General features: G+C 39.8%; 1 protein-coding gene across 1 annotated transcript; it reads right to left on the bottom strand.

Moving 5' to 3' along the window:
• Positions 1–12,405: 12,405 nt before the first annotated feature.
• Positions 12,406–20,190, bottom strand: mdm4 (MDM4 regulator of p53). The gene is made up of 11 exons (XM_086087684.1): positions 20,030–20,190; positions 19,082–19,169; positions 18,913–18,987; positions 18,580–18,713; positions 18,438–18,487; positions 18,086–18,150; positions 15,655–15,751; positions 15,409–15,569; positions 15,118–15,303; positions 14,837–14,905; positions 12,406–14,105 (listed from the first exon to the last, which is right to left on the bottom strand). Exons 2-11 carry the CDS (start codon positions 19,151–19,153, stop codon positions 13,551–13,553), a joined length of 1,464 nt encoding a protein of 487 aa, XP_085943810.1. The 5' UTR covers positions 19,154–19,169; positions 20,030–20,190; the 3' UTR covers positions 12,406–13,550.
• Positions 20,191–20,595: the final 405 nt, after the last annotated feature.

The following is a 20,595-nucleotide window of genomic DNA, read 5'->3' as shown; positions in this document are numbered from 1 at the left end:
ACGTTTAGCTGTTGCTGCACATCTATGCTTCATATCTCAGTCAGGCCCTGATCTCTGGAGCTTTCGAGGCCCGTGCGTATGTGTGTGTGTGTGTCGAGCGGGGGTCTTTTTGCCCGCGTGTGTCTCAAGAGCCCAACATATGATCGAGTTGCTGGGGAAATGGGAAAGATAACCGAGCATCAAAGATGTCCGTCTTAATGAGCTAATCCCGGCCTCACGTCTCCATCCATGACATACGTGACGTTTCCTACGATGGGGGCGCCGGGTTGGGGATGGACAGTCTGGAGGCAGCTGTCACTTGGACCAATGATATGCTATGACAAAAAGTTGTTTGACTAAGGGTTGTTTACACAGAGGAGATGAGGCCAAGGATTGATGTTTACCTAAAAGTAGGTCACAGATTCATCAGAATGATCAACCAAGTCAGCGCATCGATCTTTTTATAACGTCGGTAAGGTGCAAAGATACTTCTGGGTACTCTGACTATCGCCAGAGGTGAGCAAATTACAACATTTTGCTGGTCCGTCATTCGCTAGCTTCCTTGGCACCCTTTTGTCATCAGCAGTCCGTTATTCTATTTTAACCACGTATCCGTCATCAACAATATTTTAGGACCGAAAAGACAGAGGTGGGCATTCCTTAAGTCCGTCATCCATCACTCGTCAACAAAGCTGACAGATAAAACCCCAAAAATTCTTGTTTCTATTTCCTTCAAAATGATTAAAAGACTATCTGATAGTGTAGAAGTCACTTCTAAAGTTTCGTATCACAGTTTGCGAGGCAGAGTTTTCATTTTGCGCCTCATCAAAACACATTGAATAGCAAAACTGAGTATCAACTGCTGACACGATCGCCAATGCAAAGTAGAAGAGGAAGAAGAAGAAGAGGAGAAGAAGAAGAACAAGAAGAAGAAGAACAAGAACAAGAACAAGAAAAAGAAGAACAAGAAGAACTACTTTTTAACAAGTAAAAAAAAAAGAAAATTAACAAATGGACGGTATGTGCTGCTTTGAAGACCCCCCCTTTTTTTTATCGCTCAGTTCCTTAGACCCCAATATTAGACTTGGCAGAGGCATCTTTTGTTGAATTACAGTTATAATTCTTTAATAAATAAAACATATACAAGTTTCCTCCTATAAACATCATTAAGCATACAATTTATACATGTATGTAAGGCAAGTTGTAAAGTGTCTGAAGTCCTCTTGTTTATGTTTAACAAATTTAAAACTTAAATCATGCTGTTTTTACTAAGAACGGTCTCAAATGTTCTCCAATTTAGATCCCGTAAATGTATAGGATCGTATGCTACAAAACGTTTTTTGGGAGGAGCAATATGGCGTCCTCGTGACAAAATAGCAAGCAAATAATTAAGTGTCTGGAGAGAAAATCATACTTGCTAAACAGAACCAGAATTGGAAATGAATTAACTTCCATTCAGGGGAACATCTACCAGGAGGAGTCGCCTATACGCATCTATAATATCAGTAATGCTATTTGTTTGTTTTCACAATAGAACCCTGAATCTTGTTGGGGGGGATTTTAGGTCTGCACAATAAATGTTCACTAAATTACATTACAGTAGAAATTTAAAAAAATAAATATTTTTTTTAGGTGTGCTTAACTCATTCACTGCTATTGACGGCTATAGACGACAAAAATTCATTTGAACTATTTCTATTAGTTTAACATTTGTTCCCACTTTTGTTCACAAGAGTATGAAAACCTAGAAAAAAAGGATTGTACATTTAGAACAGATATCAAATTTGTGATTAATCGTGAGTTAACTAGTGAAGTCATGCGATTAATTACGATTATAGTTTTTAATCGCCTGACGCCCCCAATTTTTAATAATCTTTTCTCTTTTTTTTCAATCGCGTCAGGCGATTACATTTTTTAATTGTAATCAATTGCATGACTTCAATATTTAACTCACGATTAATCACAAATTTTCTATCTAATATATGTAGAATTAAAAAATCTAGGTTTTCATACTCTTGTTAACAAAAGTGGGAAAAAAATGTTAAACTAATAGAAATAGTTCAAATGAATTTTTGACGTCTATAGCCGTCAATCGCAGTGAATGGGTTAATAATAACAGCTAACCTGCTAGCTATCCATTTCACCATCAAAAGTCTATTACAATAGTCCAAGCAACAGAAAAGTCAACTCATTAGCCAGTCGCTCATCATTATTTTCACCACATCCATTATTGAGTCGCGTAACATCTTTTCAACTGACATTTCACACATTCAATTTACGGAGGAAGAGAAGAAGGCTAAATCATCATTCTAGCCATTTATTAAATTTTAACCCATGTTCTCAGTCTCTCTGCTATGAGGGTTTGGTTTGGTTACTAGTGTTGCCATCTGAGAAAGATCCATCTTGTCACACCTCAAACCAAGTTTATTATATTATAGTTAATGAAAACTTTTTTTTTAAACAAAAATAAATTCAGTCACATAATACACTTCACGGTGAATGAGTCATACACAAACAATATGTCCCTTCGTAAAAACATATTTGGGTCTGCAGTGCCAGTGAGGCTGTAGTGACCTTGCGAGAAGCAGACAAGCACGTGCAGGAACCGGCAGAGCTCAAAGCGGAGTTTTCACCGGCTCGTCTTACGCCAGGAGATCCGGGAAGAGTGACGAAATCGACATGCAGAGGTGGAAATGTTCTTCCTTGTCCTGACCTCCTCCTGCCAGCACCGAGTGCTAATCCTTCCAGGAGATGTCTCACCTCATGGCTCACCGGCTAATTCAGACTAGCTTCCGCTGGCATGGGCACACGGACAAAAGTGGACTGATTACCCTTGTCAGTGGGGACTCAGCCTTTTATATTTAATATAGAGTAGTGGTTATAGTGGTGAGAGGTAACAAAGTATAAATATTCCATTACTGTACTTTGACCAGTGGATTTTTCATGTACTTGAGTATTTGTTTACGCCCAACATTTTAAACTTTTCTACACCTTGCTTTGTGAGGAAAAAGACAAAAGTTTGAGTGGTTTCTCTCTTCCAGCCGCTGGCGTTGTCGTCTGCTTCAGGCTGCAGGCAGAGCTGCGGCGGCGGCCTGTCAGGTTAATCTGTGATGGATGGCCACTGATGGTGGAGGGAGCACAAAGACGCCTGTGTTGGTCCGGCAGGAGTCTCAGTCACTCACACGCCTCTCGCATCTTAACCCATTGTCAGCACAACTACGGACGTGTGTGCGTGTGTTTTGGTGCGTGGGGTCGGCACACTTGTGCCTTTTGCAGGGATAAATCCCTCCTCAGCGATTTGCAAGTGAACACTTGACACGCAATAAATCGGAGCGGGGGTGACGGTGTGGTGTTTGCTTACTGTTTACTTTGCACCAGTGATGGCAAAACCGAAACAGTATTTCGGAACGTGCTACAATCTTGCCGCAACTTGTGATTCAATCGATTACAATTTTAATTAATCAAATAACAATTTTCTCTCATTAATTGTGATTAATCGCATTTTTTGTTACTTCTAAACTTGTAACAGGTAACAACAACAGGTAACAGTAACAACTCAAATAAAATTTTGGAATTAATGTAAAACATCAAATACAAATTATAGCAAGATTCAAAGACCCTATAAAGCCAAATGTATCATATTAATAAATACAAGACATTTTGAGCACTCTAATTCATGAGTATAATATTTTTCCCTCTTAAAGCCCTGACACCTTTACTTATTAACTCTTTTACTGCCAAAAACGTTTAATGACGTATACTAAAATCCAAATGAATGCTGCCAAAAACGTTAATTACTATGTTGTTGTTTTTCACAATGGGCGGTGCAACGTCTGTGCAGCGCTGCCTTGTCATTGGGGTTGTAAAATCCCAAAACGCCTACTAAATATGGCCAGCAGATGGCAGCATTGTATCCATTTTCAATGTGCTCCCATTAGTATGGAATTACACTGAAACATGACAAATCTGATGAAATGGAACGTTTTCAAGGATGACGTGAATGATCAAAGCCATTGTCACATTAAATCGAATTCACAGAGCGTCACTAAGCAAATAAATAATAGTGTCAAAGTCATTGTTGTGCAGAAAATGTATCTTTTCACAAAAAGCTTATTTTCTCCTTTTTCTCCAATTTTCGCTCAATGTCACTTAAATGACCTATTTTCAAACAGTGATTACTAAAGAACGGAATAAGGTCATGAAAGAATGGAACGGCATCTTTCATGTGTATGTAGTCAGAGCACACAATATTCTGTTTGCCTTGAAAGATTAGTTAAAATGCTTAAAATATGTCAGTTATTATTTTATTTTTGACAGTTATAAACGTACGAATTTAAAGCATTGTGACCTGATGTATCAGATATGACACAAATCGAAAGTCAAATGTGGAAGTTTATTTTCTTTTTTTTCCAAAAGGACCAATAAATACTCTATTTACAAGGAATCTGAATTTTCTCTCAAATATTTCATAATTCAGGCCTTATAGGGTTAATCAGTTTGGGTATTTAATGACACTTAATGTAACTGTAATATAGATATTGGTAGTGTAGTGTGTGTGTTTGTGTGTGGGGGCAGGAGGGTTTCGGGGATTGCCCTGTCACTGGCAACACTGCTCCACTTCTCCTTACTGACAAGTAGCAGCACATTGCAGGACAGCTGAGCAAGAGGATGGCATGGGGCGGGGGTTGTTAAGGGCAAGTATTAGTCCCCATCAATCCTCAAACTCCGCCCCCACCCCCAACTCCAGGTTAGCCTCAAGATCATCGCTGACCTGCGTGTCTGTCATGTGAGTACAGTCAGGAAATCTGATACATGTAAGTGGAGAGTAAAATAACAAAGTGACGATTAAAGGTGGATAAAAGCTAAATATACAAGACTGGAATAGATGAAGGCCCCGTTTGTCCAATTAGACTGCTGGAACACGTCTAAAATGTTGTGGAATCACTTTTTTTTTGGTCTTTTTTTTTGACAGATCAAAATGATGGGATGATGATGGAATAGCTCATGATCCAAAGCATACCACATCATGCGCCTGATTTACTAAAGGTTTGCATGTGCAAAAAGTGGGTGGATTGTGTCTGCCGAACACGTTAAATTACCGCACAGTTCATTTGGCAAAATGATGTATCAAACCGGGGACAAATTATGATGGTTGAATTTGTGTCTTTAGATAAAGCAATGAGGAGAAGTTTTCTGAAATGCCAGAATGAAAAATTATTACAATGTATCATTTATTCACTAATTGTGATGCTTCTGTGCGGAAGCGTATTGCATTCACTAGAAGAAGGAAAAATAACTCTTGTTTTTCTGAATCATTTCTTTGGGGAGATTTGTTTTTTTTGGGGGGGGGGGGGGTTGTCTGAATATTTGTTTCTGTTTTACGGAATTTTTTTTTCTATCCAAAAAATATTCTGAAAAACAGGCCGGAAAAAATTTATTCAGAAAAAGCAGGAGGAAAAATTACTCAGAAAAACGGGGGGTAATTATTCAGAAAAACAAGGGATACAAATATTCAAAAAAACTGAAGAAAAAAAATTCCCGAAAAACAGAGTTGGTGTTCTGTTTTTAATTTTTTTTGACCTCTGAACTCCAAGTGACTTGTTGCAGACTCGCTAATAGCGATCCAGTATTTTCATCAGTATCCTGATTGTCTCTTGAATCACCACATAGCCAGCCTGAAATGCATCACTTTGTAGCCATTGAGCATGCCATCCATATCTATCCAACTGATCCTGGACAAACATTGCTACATCTAGCAGATCTGAATGGGTTTTCCTCCTGAACAGATGCAAAGTCCTCAGGTGCCTGCGTAAAGTCGACAAACTAATAATAATACCATCTATATGATTCAAAGACAGGACTATCTCCCAGTGCCTTAAACACATATCAAAATAAAACTTGATTAAACTAAATAAGATGGTCATGTTTACTTACTGGCTTTCAATAAAGGAATGACTGTGTATATTGTATTGTGGTTTGTTCTCTAATCTCTGAAGGAAAACCACACAAAAAAAATATTCAGAAAAACAGAAAGATAATTATTTTATAAAACAGGAAAAAAGTTATTCAGAAAAACAGAGGAAAATATTCTTTTTTTTAAACAGGAAAAAAAATTAGCAAAAAAACATGGAAAAAATATTCAATAAAACAGAAAAAAAAATACTCAAAAAAACAAAGCCCCCCCAAAAATTAGTCAGAAAAACAGGACTTTTTTTTTTAAGTGAATGCAATACGCGTCTGTAATTCTGAATGATCAAAGTGATAAAAATATATATATAGATTGTTCCTTGCGTCATTGTCATTTCAGTGCACTGTGACAATTGTCTGATGGTGACCTCTTCCAGAAGTGATGTCTTAAACACAATGTTACACAGCATGGACACTCGTAAATAGCATTAAGCTAGCAGACGTTTTCAAGACAAAATGTTTGCCTCATTATACTACATGTGTCCATTTTAAATTCAACTGGGAGTGACAATAAACATCTTGAAACTAGCATGTGGACTGTTTTCCTAACTGCATGCCACACACAAAGAGGACAGGATCGTAAAATATACGACACGCTGGTCGAGTGGTATCAGGTTTCGTAGTGGCGAAGCATTCTTACAAGTGCAGATGTATAGCATTGGTGCAGATACTGATGTCAGTATCTCTACAATTAACCCGTGTCAGCACTTTTTTGTGACAATTTAGTTTGGTGGTATGCCATGAGAATTTTGTCATATAAAATATGTGCTTTAGCTCAATAATGGTTGAGAAACACTGAATTAGATCAGCTGTTTCACCTGTGACTGCAGGTAATTAATTACACACCTGTCATTTCTGGGAGCCTTTTTCACCTTGATGAATCAGATCCTCTCCAGAAACCTTAAAGCTGCGCTTTGAAACAATTAACTAAAAAATAAAAAATAATAATCTTTACAATAGCCTTTTTATTTGACTATTTATGACTGAGACATTTATTATTATTATTATTTATTAGTAGATTAACAACTTAGCTGTTGATAATGGGAATTCCTGCAAGCCTCTGGCCAATATGGATGTGACGTCATGTGCACATTGTGTACGTGAAGAAGGGAAAATGCAGTTTCATTTTTGGGCCACGAGTGGCAGTAGTGATGCGAAATTAAATTTTCTGCGTTCAGTAGCTTTAAGATTAAAAAAAATATATGTCAACGTATTTTGCACTTCATGGTGTATGTGTGTTGAATTGTACTTTGGATTTTTGTGGCTTTTTGTGGCATTTTTTGCGAAAGAAGGACGTTTAGCGACATTTAGCACTGTCTCCAGCACTTCGAATTTGTCTTCCAATTCCCCAGTAGCCGACTTGATAGGAATTTTTTGAAAACGGAGGATTTTGATTGGGATCGTCTGCTAATGACCTTGTATTTGAGTAAATCTGTGTTTTACTGAGTGAAAATGTAGACTGCTACGTTAGCTTCTCAAGATAGCCACTTGCTAGATAGCTTTCAGCTAGCTTAGATAGCTTTCAGCTAGTTTAGATAGCTTTCTTAAGTGAAAATCAATATAGATTTAGAGGAAAAACAATCAACCTCGATGGCAGCCATGGAACTTGTAGAAGCCATAGCTACAAGTATAGATAATAAAGAATTTACTATTGGGATTTTTATAGATAAAAAAAAAAGCATTTGATACTATAGATTATAGTATATTATCGAATAAATTAGAGGGATACAGCATACGAGCCTTAGCATTTAAATGGATTAAAAGTTACCTAGATAACAGATATCAGTATTTGCAGTAACGGCATTCCCCAAAGGTCAGTGTTTGGCCCTAAGTTATTTATATTATATATAAAGATATCTGCTGTGTCTCCAAAATACTTAAAAGTGTTTTGTTTGCTGGTGACACAACTCTCTATTGCCCTGGAGAAAATCTGAAACATCTTCTGATTACGGTGGAAAATGATTTAAAAGCATTAGAAAATTGGTTTGACACCAACAAATTATCTCTAAATTTTCACAAATATTACTAAATGACATACTATACTATATCTACTAAATGACAAAAAAGAGCATTAAGAATTATTAAGCGATCAAAATATACAGAACCAACAAATTCACTATTTATCTATCAAATTAAACATAATGAAATTTTATGATCTAGTTGAGTTTAAAATTGCTCAAATAATGTACAAGGTACATAACAACCTACCATGCCACAATATTCAGAAGCTGTTTGAAATCAGAGACAGTGACTATGATTTGAGGGGTATAAGTGTCTATAAAAAAAATTCTAAACTGTTTGTGCAATTATTAAAAACAAAGCTGTGTAGGTTGTCACAAGTTTTCAAAATGTAAAGTATTATTATTGACTGATATATATGTGAGTAATGTTTTGAATCTGTTTTGTGTTTCACTGAGTGAAAATGTCGACCGCTACATTAGCTTCTTGTGACAGCACTAGATAACTATGTTGCTACTAGACGGTTGTCACTACTTTTAAAAGGTAAAACGTATTATTATTAGACTGGTTTATTGTATGTGTGTAAAGTTTTCATGTTGCTTATGTGTTGTTTTTCTACCACTTTTGTCCTGTTCAGGGTCATTGGGAAGCTGACACATACAGTATTATTATGCAGTATGCAGATTTTCCCTTTTCAGTTCACAATGGCATGATTCCTGCACGTCTCCACTCTCGTGGCCCAGTATTTGTGTCAAGTAATGTCCTTACATAAGATGTCCCATTTGACTGATGTCTAGGAGACGCGCTTCTACCATGGCTCGGTTAATCATAGGGAGAATGCTCCCATTCATTCCCTTTTAGAATGAAGTGGCCCACCTGTGTTTTCACAAGGCTCTGGAGGCCTGGAGAAAGCTTTCTAAGTCAGCGAGGAAACAGTAGTTGTGTAGCCCGGCCGTGCTGCTGCTCACTGGTGCTTTTATCGCACAGTAATCCCGACAACAAACAGAATGGCCGGCATGTGCGTGTGCAGCTGTCGCCGTCTTAGTGCAAGTGGTGTCAGGTTAAGTCAGAGGAATGGACGCCGGACCATCCGCTGCCCTTCCCTTCTCTGGCATGCCACTCGCTGCAAGGCGTCAGCACGTAGCAAACAAACACGCTAACATGCGCACGCATTCGTAACCCACTTCCCACAAACATGCTTTGCAGCTCAAGCATAGCGCAAAAGTTTACGATAACAGCCTGATGTTCAAATAAGCGATACCACTTGGGTATAAATCGTCAGGTATAATCATGATCACCAATATAACGCCTTGATATAAATAAATAAATAAATAAATAAATAAACTCTTTTTTTTTTAAATGAAATAATAATCATACTGGGTAATATAATCAATTATAATTTTGAAACTAACCCACAGAGATTATTTTTTAAATAAGTCCTTATAGTTTGTTACTTAATTATTATTCTCATTGACAGTGTTAAAAAATAGTGCAATGAGTCTGTTGTTATTTTCAATGCCACAATAAACAGTGTAGTTTAACACTAAAGTAAAGTGTAACATATATACATAGTTTAAGTGCAATGGCATGGTAGCGATACCGCGCTAGTACTTTTGATGCATCAAATTTCCCTCCAAAAACATTGACATACAATTTTAAACAAAGTCCTACAGTCCCTAAAGTCCCAATAAAGCATTTTTGCTTAAAATTTCAGGAAATGAATGGCAATTTTGTATTCTTTTCATTTCTCGCACCTGTTTGAAAACGGCCATCGGACCTGAGAGGTGCACTAGCTTAGCGCTAGCTAGGATTAGGCTAGTAGCAATGTAGATGGATTTAAAATGGGACCAATTGTTCTGCCGTTGGCCATTTAACAGGATACTTGACTCATTGAGCCATTTTCAACAGTAAGAAGATAATATTTTGTCTATAATTAATGCGGTAACGTTATTTTTCATAAACAATGAATAGCCTACCTTTCAAAACTAATATTGCCACTTGCTGTCAACTGAAGATGACATCACCTGCTGTGATGACCAATCATGGCTCAGTTTGCTGACCAAAACCAGAAAACAGGTGAGCCAGGATTGGTCGTTACCAATTTCCTCAGCACAGGTGATGTCATCTTCAGTCGACAGAAAGTGCAAAATTTAGTGTTTAAAAGGTATTAATCGTACATGATAAATAATGACGTTATGCGCATTAATTAGAGACAAAATATCTTACTGTTGAAAATGGCTCAATGAATCAAGTATAGCTTTAAACTATAAAGTTGAACCTTTCTTCTCTGGTGCAAGTTAAAGCATATATACAGTATATGTCACTTCTATTTTGTCCCAGAGCACAAAGGAAAAGGTCAACCAAGTGACAACGCGAAAACCAGGCGCTGTATGTTTGTTCCCGTCATTCACACCTATGAACAATTTAGTCACAAAGGGACCTAAAATGCTTGAAATGTGTGACGAAGTCCGAGTACCTGGAGAAAACCCACGCACACACGGGGTGAAGATGCAAACTCCACCCAGCAAACGCTGAATCGAGACCCAGAAACTATTCCACCATACAGCCCATTGTGCTCATCATGATTTTGCAATCACATACTGTCAATGACGACCCATACTGCAAATTCAAATATGGATCTCCCTCTCCTCTTTGTACCTTACCCTGCATTCCCATCTTTGTTTTTTTGTGTGCGTGTGATTCCACTGACCTTCTCCCATGTCAGCAGCGGGACAAATTTAGCGACCTGGTTTCTGGAGAGACAACATAGTCAGACACAACAGAGGGAATGTGTGTGTGTGTGTGTGTGTGTGTGTGTGTGTGTGTGTGTGTGTGTGTGTGTGTGTGTGTGTGTGTGTGTGTGTGTGCGTGTGTGTGTGTGTGTGTATATACCACTTCTATACTATTAAAAAGAACAATAATAATTTTCTGTAGTAATTCAGCACATAATTCGAAAATAGTCAAAGGCAATCTTTTTCACAAACCTCTTGTATTTGAGGTCATTAGTGATCACCAACTGTTGTGCAACGGCACATTAGTCAAGTGTGCCACATGAAATGATACAATTCAATTTAATTGTTCCAACAATAGTTGATTTACTGCAAATAGTATGTCTTTGTTCAACTTTCCATGCCGGCGCCCCTGCTATCTATATAAAGACAAAGAATTAGTCAAACCATTGAGTACTTTCCCTCCTCCAAGTTTATGAAGCGAGAATGTGCAAAGTTATTCCGGGATGTTGAAACGGAGGTAGTGTCGCTATGGAATCATCCAGAATCCCCTCCTCACTCTTTCCCACTCCCCGGGCGGTGCCATTCTACAGATTGCCAAGCTGTACCGGGTGCCAAGTCACTAGTGGCGTGCCATTCTTCTTGGATGCCATGTGACGTGTTTGACAGCGTTGACAAATCAGTCTGTGATGTCTGTCGGGTGAGTCATATTGAAAGGGGGGGACAGAAACACCTCCACACCGCGTTAGGTGTTGTTTAGTCTTCTCCAAGTGAATATATATATATATGTATATATATATAGATTTTATTTAAATTATTTTATACTGTCTTGCCTTTGTCTGCGTGTGCCTTTATTTGGAGCGTGGTTCATGTTGTACCCGTTTTGGCCACTGAGGGTCAGTGTGGTTCCACGTGGTCTAATACACTGTTAAGTTGTAGCCACATTAGAGAGTAGAAGGAGAAAGTCACGATCAAGTTATTCCAATAAAAGTTTGTTTTTTTTTGCAGTGTGGAGCCGTTCTTTTGAGTGATAAAAGTGCAGCGAGTAGCGCGCTAATTAGCGTTAGCAAGTCAGACTGGAGTAGATCATTACAATTCCTTGCACATCTACTGATTGAAGCAAAAATAATTGTCAATCAAATCATTTTGAATCAAAAATCGTTCATAATCCAAAATCTATTCCGAATTGAATCGCAGACTCAAAAATCGGAATCGAATTGAATCGTGAGACATTCAAAGATTCCCACCCCTAATGTATGTATGTATGTATGTATATATATGTGTGTGTGTGTGTGTGTGTGTGTATGGCTAAATGTGATGCAGAGGTCACAGGGTTCACTTGATGGACGACGCCCCCGCAAAGGACAGAGCAGTGAGTAAGCAAAGAAAGGAGAGACCCAGGTGCTGCTCACCAGTCAAAAAGGAGAGGACACGGGACAGCTGGCCTGTCATACAATGAATTATTCTTTGGCCGTCATCCACACACACACACTCACGTACACAAATGTTCCACATAGAAAGTGAACATTTTCTATCGTGCTTGTCCTCATTGGGGTTGTGTGCAAGTTGGAGCAAATGTCAGCTGGCCTTTGGGATGAGTGGTGAGTGAGATAATACGCCGTCGTACCCTGGACTGGAATTTCTCAGAGAGAATATTTATTGTTTACTTTCTAGAGCGACTATACACAACTTAAAGACCAGCCTTTTCAGTACTGTTTTATATTAACTTAGTACTGTAGCTTCAAAGTGAACATATTTCACACAGCAGTCATTTTTAGAGGTTTGAATATATTGTTGACATTTATTTGTCAGAGTGACAACACAGCAAGCCACATTAATTTCATTCGTATTATAAACTCAAATGCTAATTTCGCTCTCCCCTGCTTTCATTATGGATCTAGTCATTACTATGGACATGAATCCATCTACATTTGCTTTGTGTTGTTAGTGCTAATGTACAGCTTGTCACCACCATCACGCAGGACTTATCGCCCCCTACTGGTAGACAAAGAAAGCACAAGCCAAAAGCCAAACATGATCAACTTCACTGAAGCCTGATGACATCTGTATTGTATATGTATATGAAGAAGGGTCAACGTCATCACTCAAAAAGTAATGTAAGTGTACAGTTGTTGAATACAATCTTACAAACATGGTAACAAAATCTACTAATAGAAACGAAAAATGCTTACATGGCAGTGAAAAGCTCAAATCAACTCTCAACCTCCCTTTAAGCCTTTTTATTGGCTATAATTGATATTTAGCCTTCTTTAGATTCCAGTTTGGCAGCTCTTTAATAGCACAAGTGCTTGCTTTAACTTCAATTTAAAATGATCATAAATAAATCAAATGCATCACCATGTTGAGAGAATATGTTAAAACTTGTCACATTGTCGTCACTTTACAAAAGAAACAATGACCGTAGGGGTTGATGATATCAATTTGGACAATTAAATGGTAATTGAAAATTCTTGACTTACAAAGGGAGAGCTGAGACGGATGATTGTAATAAGAGCATTGTGGTTCCATCCTTCAGCTTCTACTCACATTCGTGACCCACAGCACACTGAAAACAAAACATAAAGTTAAAAAAAAAAAATCTCATAGGTTCTTCGGACAAGCTGAAATCAATCTTTAGCGGGAAACCAACAACCCTTCCACCCCCCCAAAAAAACAAATACTCATTTTTCAACAGCACCTTTAAAGAGATCTAATCGTTTTACAATAAGGGCACAAACAGCTGCACAATTTCATAAATAAATATATATCTCTGCTCTTATTGATCCCTTGTGAGAACGTGGCACCAAACAAAAAAAAAAAATCTCCATCCGTCCTTCACAGGCGCCAAAGTGCTAAATTGAGATGGTGCTTAAAAACATGCACAGAGTGCATGCAAATGAACACGCAGCTGGAATTTTACATAACAAATATCTTGACGACTTTCTGGATAATCTTTCCGCATCCCGGGCAAGGAGCGTGGAACTTATGGAGCCTCCTGGCACACGGGAAACAGGTGAGCAGATGGGCCGTGCGTCCGTGTATGATGTTGCCGTTGCGGGGTCGAACCTGACACAGCTTGCACGGCTCCAGCAGGGCCTCCGGTCGGCATTCCACCTCCATGCCCAGACCCTCCTGACCTTCCCCGCCTAACGCCTGCTCGTGCCTGTGGCCGGCGGTGCGTCGACCCGCGGCGGCGGTCGGCGGCAGCGGGCGGTCGGCGGTGGAGTGGGAGGGCAGGATGACCGGGTCCGAAACGGTGCGGCTGCAGTCGGGGACGTCGATGTCGGCGTCGCTGTCGTCGTCCTGGTGGTGCGCACTCAGCGAGCTGAACGCCGGGATGTCGGGGACGGAAAGGGAGTGGGCGAGTCGCGGGACGTCTTTGTACCAGTTCTTGCGCAGGGCCCAGCAGCGCACGCAGTACCGCTGCAGGGGGGAGTTGTACTTCCTGCACTCGCTGCACTGCCACGCGTCCTGCATGGCGGGGAGAGCATAGCCCAGGGTTAGAATTGTATGGGATTTTTTATTAGTTTTTAAAATTTATTATTATTGGTATTATTATGAATTAATTAATTAATTAATTATACACATTTTTTTTTAATCAGGTTTGTTAGTTTTTTATTTTTGGAAAAGGCTTTATATTATTTGTTTTAGACTCTTTTTTTTTTATATATGAAGTATCTTTTTATCATCGACATCTAATGTGAACGCAATACGCTTGTGATGCGACTCGCATGCGCAAAGAGCACACGTCGAGTGACGCGCGCCCAAAACAACGACATGTTGCAGTGTCGACTCGCAACGTTTCACCGAGCCAAGCCACTGAGGCAAGCGACTTTTATCATTTTCGTATGCAAATTTAGCTGTGCCAACGCACGCTACAGATTGATGGACTCGTTTCGCGGACGTGTTAGGAGTCCGATTTATGTCTTGTCTGCATACATTATGCAAATCCAGCTGTGCGAACGCCCGCGCTCCTGGTTGGTGGACTGTTTTCACGCTCGCTCCTGGTTGGCTGCTTTCCTCGGCTTCCTCGTGCGTCAGTTTTGCACGTGCTGTTTACGAACAGCAACTGAATTCCGTCTGACTTATTTTTTCATCTCATGTCGCCAGAGTAGCGAAATTGGAAGAGGTAATAGAAATATTATATTATAAATATAGTCAAAAATGGTGTTTGAGAAGAGCAGAAGGGAAGTTTTGCAAACCTGTGTGGAGATCTCGGTGTCCGTGTCATCGCTGAGACACTGAGACTCTTCGTCTGGCTCCTCCTGCATCTGAGGACACAATCACAACAATTCATTTACAAGACTTCACACTGGAAATCATTATTGACATAACAAGTACAGGGGTGGCTTAAGATTCAACTTGAATTTGATCTTTTCCCATTGAAATGAACGGAAATGCCATTTATCTGTTACAACCTTTAAAAAAAGTTATGTGTATTTCAATGAGCAAAAAAAAGCCCTCCATAATGTTACACTCTTACCTCTCGATCCGCCTTGTCCTCCTTTCCCCCTGCTTCCTCCTCATCAAGCGGCGTGTCTCCTTCTCCTGCACTTCTCTCCTCCAGCGCCGCCGCCTCCTTCATCTCCACGCTCACTTGCTCACTCTCGCCCTCCGTCAGGAACCACAGGTCGTCCGTGGTGTCCGACACGATGGCCGTGTCCTCCTCCTGTGATGGGTAAAGACGATGCATTAGCCAGACCAACTCTGTCGCGCTTAAAACACACACAAGAAAAATAACCACAAAAAAGATGTGACGTGGCGGGGTTCGTACTTGGTTGGTGTGAATATCAGTGGAGCCGTTGCTCCTGCGGCTGTAATTACTGCGGAGATTGCCCAAAAACCACCAGGGCAAGCCAGAGAGATCCCAGTCATCAAGAGTGACATCTAATTTGGGCCGTTTGCAGGCAGAGTGGGGCAAACCTTCAAGGGAGTCTTGAACGGGTTCGGAAAAAAGTTAATTTGAGTACTTTGAACAGCATAGAGTAAAATCCTGAGCACACACAAACTGTTTATTTACCGTCATCAGGCTCTCGAGGTCTTCTTTGAGGAAAGGTCGGCAGGGGAGGCCTGTCACTGGCAACCTCCAGTCCTGCTTTGACCACACCTCCACACATCTACGGGGGGGAGGGGGGGATTTTGGAGGAGAAAAAAAACATTAGACCACATAGCTGCAACTGGTTTACTTGGAGGGTTCGCAGCTCCTTTTCAAGATGGCCTCTGACTACGGGGCTCGTGGAATATTTAGGGTGGGAGACAAGGCAATGGGTAATAACCAGGACAACAGAAATTAAGAATGAATAGGTAAGGGCACACATGTGACTGAAGACATGTAGAAGAAAAAATAAGTCTAGTCATATTTCCTTTTACAGTACAAGGACATGAAGACAGAGAAAGGAGAAAAGGTCTGCGTGGTTGTCGTTAGGCCAGTTTCCGATTGGGAGCTGCGACCCTCCATTGTGAAGCAGAGAAGAGAACTCTGAGACAGACAGAGACAGTGACTCTGTCCCCCATCCAGAGTGGAGCTGGTGGGGCGCACAAAAGAGGCGGGGCCTTCCACCAAACCAGACCGAGGATGGGGCTGTACAGAGACGGTGCCACTCTGTACAAAAGGACACAAACGAAGACAGCAGCCCCGACCGGCCACCTCATCTCACGACACAACATCTGACGGGGAGATGACCAGTATTCTCTTAGACATCTAGTTAATGTGTGGACAATTTAGTGGTGGAAACACTCTTTTTATTTGGTTTAAATGAGGGGTGTCAAAATTAGTGCGTTGATTCTGAGTTCCTTTAATGCCACTATTTTTGTTTTACGCACAATTAATGATCGCCCCTTACTTGGAAAACCTGTACTGGGGGAATTCCAGTCGCAACACAGCAGACGCGTCCACGTAAAAAATGAGCAGTAATACATTTAATAATAATGCATATATTTGTGGACACTGGGGTCAAGTTGCATTTTAGAATTTAAAAACGGCGCAGACGTAAAAATTAGATAGCTCTTAATATGAAAAGAAAAATGCACTGAGCTGTCACCAATGTCTTACAAATGCAATTTATGCCATCTAGTGGCAGAAGAATGACCTCAACACAAATCAATATCACACTCGTTTATTACAATATAACATCTTTTTAATTTTAACTCAATTGTATGAAATATGAAATTACTGTATCAATGGCTAAAAGATGCAGCCATATTTCTATTAGTTAAACATTTTTCCCACTTTTATGTTAACACGAGCATGAAAACCTGTACATTTTTTTTGTAAATTTAGAACAGATATCAAATGTGCGATTAATAGTGAGTTAACTATTGAAGTCATGCGATTAATTACAATTAAATATTTTAATCACCTGACACCCCTAGTTTTAATATGTGTAATACCTTATACATATCATGGTTGTCTTGCAGAACTTCGATATTTTTTACCAAATCGATACTAATGTCGCATCCTCAGTGTTGAAGTAGCTCATTAATATTTCATTTGTGGAATAAGAAATAAGAATAATCCACCTGTTTTCATCCATCACAGGAGGCTGCCATTTTGTCTTGCACTGCCATCTGCCGTCAACTGACATTAACATCAAAGAACCTACGAGCTCGCCTTGCAAACGTCTCGTGAACAAAACCGGAAAACAGGTGAGCACATTCGCAAGCTGAGCCCGTGGACACTTTAACGTCAATTTCAGTCGACAGCAGGTGGCAGTACAAGACAAAACGGCAGCCGCCTGAAATGGACTAAAACGGGTGGATTATTCTGTTTCTTCCACAAACGTGGTATTAATCAGAATACTGTTTAAAAATATTATTTATTTATTTTTGACTGGTCATTTGTTTTAGCAAATTGAATTAGTGATTGACCATTATTATAGGGATGTGTTTAATGTATACTGTAATACAAACTTTAAAGACATAGTGTTTAATAACTCAAAAAATAAGAATTTTTTCTTTTTCCCATTTTCCTAAAAAAATAAAAAATAGCGGTTTTGGAAATGTGAGGATTTCATGACCAAAATGGAGCAAGAGTGAAGTCGCAGTAAAAAAATGAGCTAATAGTACAGAAAGGGGCCAAGTGGGTTTGAATTCAGGTGGGTGAGCATTTAGCACATTCTGTGATATGTAGAGAATAATGGTAAACTGCTATTTGCTTTGGTTGCGAATAGATAACCTTGACAATCAGCTGTCAGTTTCCAAACAGAGGTGAGAGCCGAGTTCCACCAACGGCAACATCTAGTCCAGATATAGCAGATCAGATTTTGAATGGCATCCCCGTGAACTTTTTCTTGTCAGACTTCCCAGTTTGCTGCAATGCAGCAAAAAGCCTCCAGTTTCAATCAGTCACCCGTGTCAGTATGAGCAATTTGTACTCGGGTTGCTAGTTGTGTGTAGTAAGGCGAGAACGGTCGGGGGCTCCGTTTCTTCTAAGCACCATGTTTCAGTTTTACCTGACCACGATCTTCCACTCCGCCCTCAACACACTCATGGCCCACAGAAAGATTCTCTGCAGCGTCTGCATTTCAGATGAGACACAGTAACAGAAACAAGAACACCGCACACTCCTCACTAAGGCCTTCTTTCCTTGATCTAAGGCCTTCTTTCCTTGATTTGTAGTAAAGGCTTGAAATTTTATTATTCTGCTCTGACCCTCAAGAGACACGCATCCATCACAAGCACACTTTTGGATGTAAAATAACCACCATAGTCCACAGGATCTAAACTTTGAATCAATTAATTATTGAGTTACAATTCAGACAAAGGCAATGAGTCATCACTAATTGACATTTCTGTGGCACTTACCAGCACTACCAAGTATAACGACGTATTTCTTGAGCATTTCATACACTGGGCTGTTCAAAAAAATAAAAGCCACAATTGTGTTAATTTACATTTGCAAATGGCTAGATTTTGAACAAAAGTGATCCTAAATGTTGGTGTGTACCTTGGGTTCTTCACTGAGAAGCTCTCCACTTCAAGCAGCTCTCCTAAAGGGTCATCCTGGCAGTGGACAATGTGCTGCCTCTGTTTGTCATAGAGCTGCTTTCCCATAATGTACTGACCCAAGTAGTGCATCACCTGCACAAACATAAACAATTAGACACAATGACACATGCACGTACAGTGGAAACTCCCTTCTCTAATCGTGTTTCACTCTGAAAATGTCAATTTTCGTTTCCTGGTAAGGTGCTAAGTCAGCATTTCCAAATATGGGCATGCTGGCAACCAAACATTTCACATTGCGGCATGACTCTCTTACGCTAGCTTGACAGCTAACCTCTTTGAGTGTGAAGACATCCTCCTGGGCTCCAGCAATGCGCAGTATTTGCAAGAGTGGGGCCTTGGGTTGGACCTGGAATACGTTTGTAAAACAAAAAACAAAAAAAACATGTATGTATAATAAGTAAACATGCAACTTTTACATTGATGTTGTTGATCCAGTGTACCTGATTTCCCTCTCCAGGCAGGGCCCTGATTGGCGTGCCTGAGGCGGAAGCCTGGGCTGATAGGGAGCTCATAGTAAACTCTTAGTAGCTTAGTAGAATTGAAAATTGGGTACGCGTTAGGATAGTGAATCACAAATACCACGCCAACTCACTCCTAAAAATCCACATTCTCCTTACAAATGGACACATTTATTATAAAAGCAAAAGAACAGATTCCGTATTTTTTGTGTGTTTTTTTACAAAACGGTTGTAGGACATGCAAAGGCAGGTGCCTCGACGGCGGCAGCCATGTGGCATTTGCCGCAACATTAAAACGAAAGTGACGTCTAAGCTGCCTAAAGTCCGAGACACACGCCACTGCCGCAAATGGCGCTCGCCCATTCTCAAAATATTTTTGAGCACCATGATTTGCATGAAGCTCATCAAGACGATACTTGATTTATTGTCGTCCCGTATGAACGAAATACACAATTGTCACGTGATATAAAACTCTGACAATCACTGACCAAGCACATACAACAAATCTGATTAACACATCTCATCAATTGCTTTTTGTGGTTTTTACGTGTACTGTGGACGCTATTTATAACCTATTGTCCTTTATCTAACAGAAAATACATGTATACAACGATAGGGAGCGACTGCATAAACCAATAACAATAGCTATTGTCCTTTGATAAAATACTGACATTTGTAGATATGCAGCGTTAACGTTACACAGTTGTACCCGATTTTTACCGCGACAACAAAGAACGTAAACAAAGCAAAAAACATTATGCAATTTAAAAATTACAGCTACCTACTGGTGCATGAATTACTATAACAATAGTTATTTTGAACGGTTAAAAACCTGCCGAACGTTACTAACAAGCGTGTCAATACATGTAGCTAACATTTAGCCTTATGTCCCTTTTCCTGGACCATATGTTGGTTTAAAAATGGCCTCACCGGTATGAACTGACATCACTTTAAGGCCGCTACTTTGCTCCATGCGTATTGTAGCTTTACAACGCAGATCGACATTTTTGATTAAAAGATTTGAGTCCAACTCCTGTGTTTCAGACACTAGCTAAGTGGTAGCTAATCAGTTAGCTTAACTGCATTTCAAAACGGACACATTTCCGGAAGTACTGTTACGGTGAGAAAGTAGCGCCGCCTAGTGTTCAGGAGGCGCAATTTTCGTAAATTCTAATTATGTTAGTGCACGGTTTCTTTTAGTAAGCTCTTTGATTTTGATTTTAAATGTTAACTATTTTGTTTGTAAATGCTTTTAAATATTGTACGTTTAATTATGCGAAGTTGCCTTGCGTGTGAAATGCGCTAAGATGCCTTGTCTTGTGTGGCGCGAGGTATGGGGTTGTAAATTATCCACTTTCAACTAATGTGATTCAATTTGGTTCATCAATTTCCATCATAATTTTCATCTGTTCATGCGGGGATAGCGCTATACCGGCCTTAGGGGGCGCCAGAGCCCCGTCAGAAATGTGTAGCCCCAGTTAAGATCCTCAGTGATT

Source organism: Leptonotus elevatus, chromosome 10, assembly GCF_054856555.1.
Source record: "Leptonotus elevatus isolate MCC_2025b chromosome 10, RoL_Lele_1.0, whole genome shotgun sequence".
In the NCBI taxonomy this organism is placed as follows: Eukaryota; Metazoa; Chordata; class Actinopteri; order Syngnathiformes; family Syngnathidae; genus Leptonotus; species Leptonotus elevatus.
The sequence above is the reverse complement of the archived record's forward strand: the minus strand, read 5'-3'. Positions and strand labels throughout refer to the sequence as shown.

Coding starts and splice junctions, on each gene's coding strand:
- mdm4 (XM_086087684.1), bottom strand. CDS start 19,153: ATGAGCTCCCTATCAGCCCAGGCTTCCGCCTCAGGCACGCCAATCAGG. Junction 18,714..18,912: donor ATGTCTTCACACTCAAAGAG/GTTAGCTGTCAA, acceptor ATGTTTGTGCAG/GTGATGCACTACTTGGGTCA. Junction 15,752..18,085: donor GAGTGGAAGATCGTGGTCAG/GTAAAACTGAAA, acceptor TCCCCCCCGTAG/ATGTGTGGAGGTGTGGTCAA.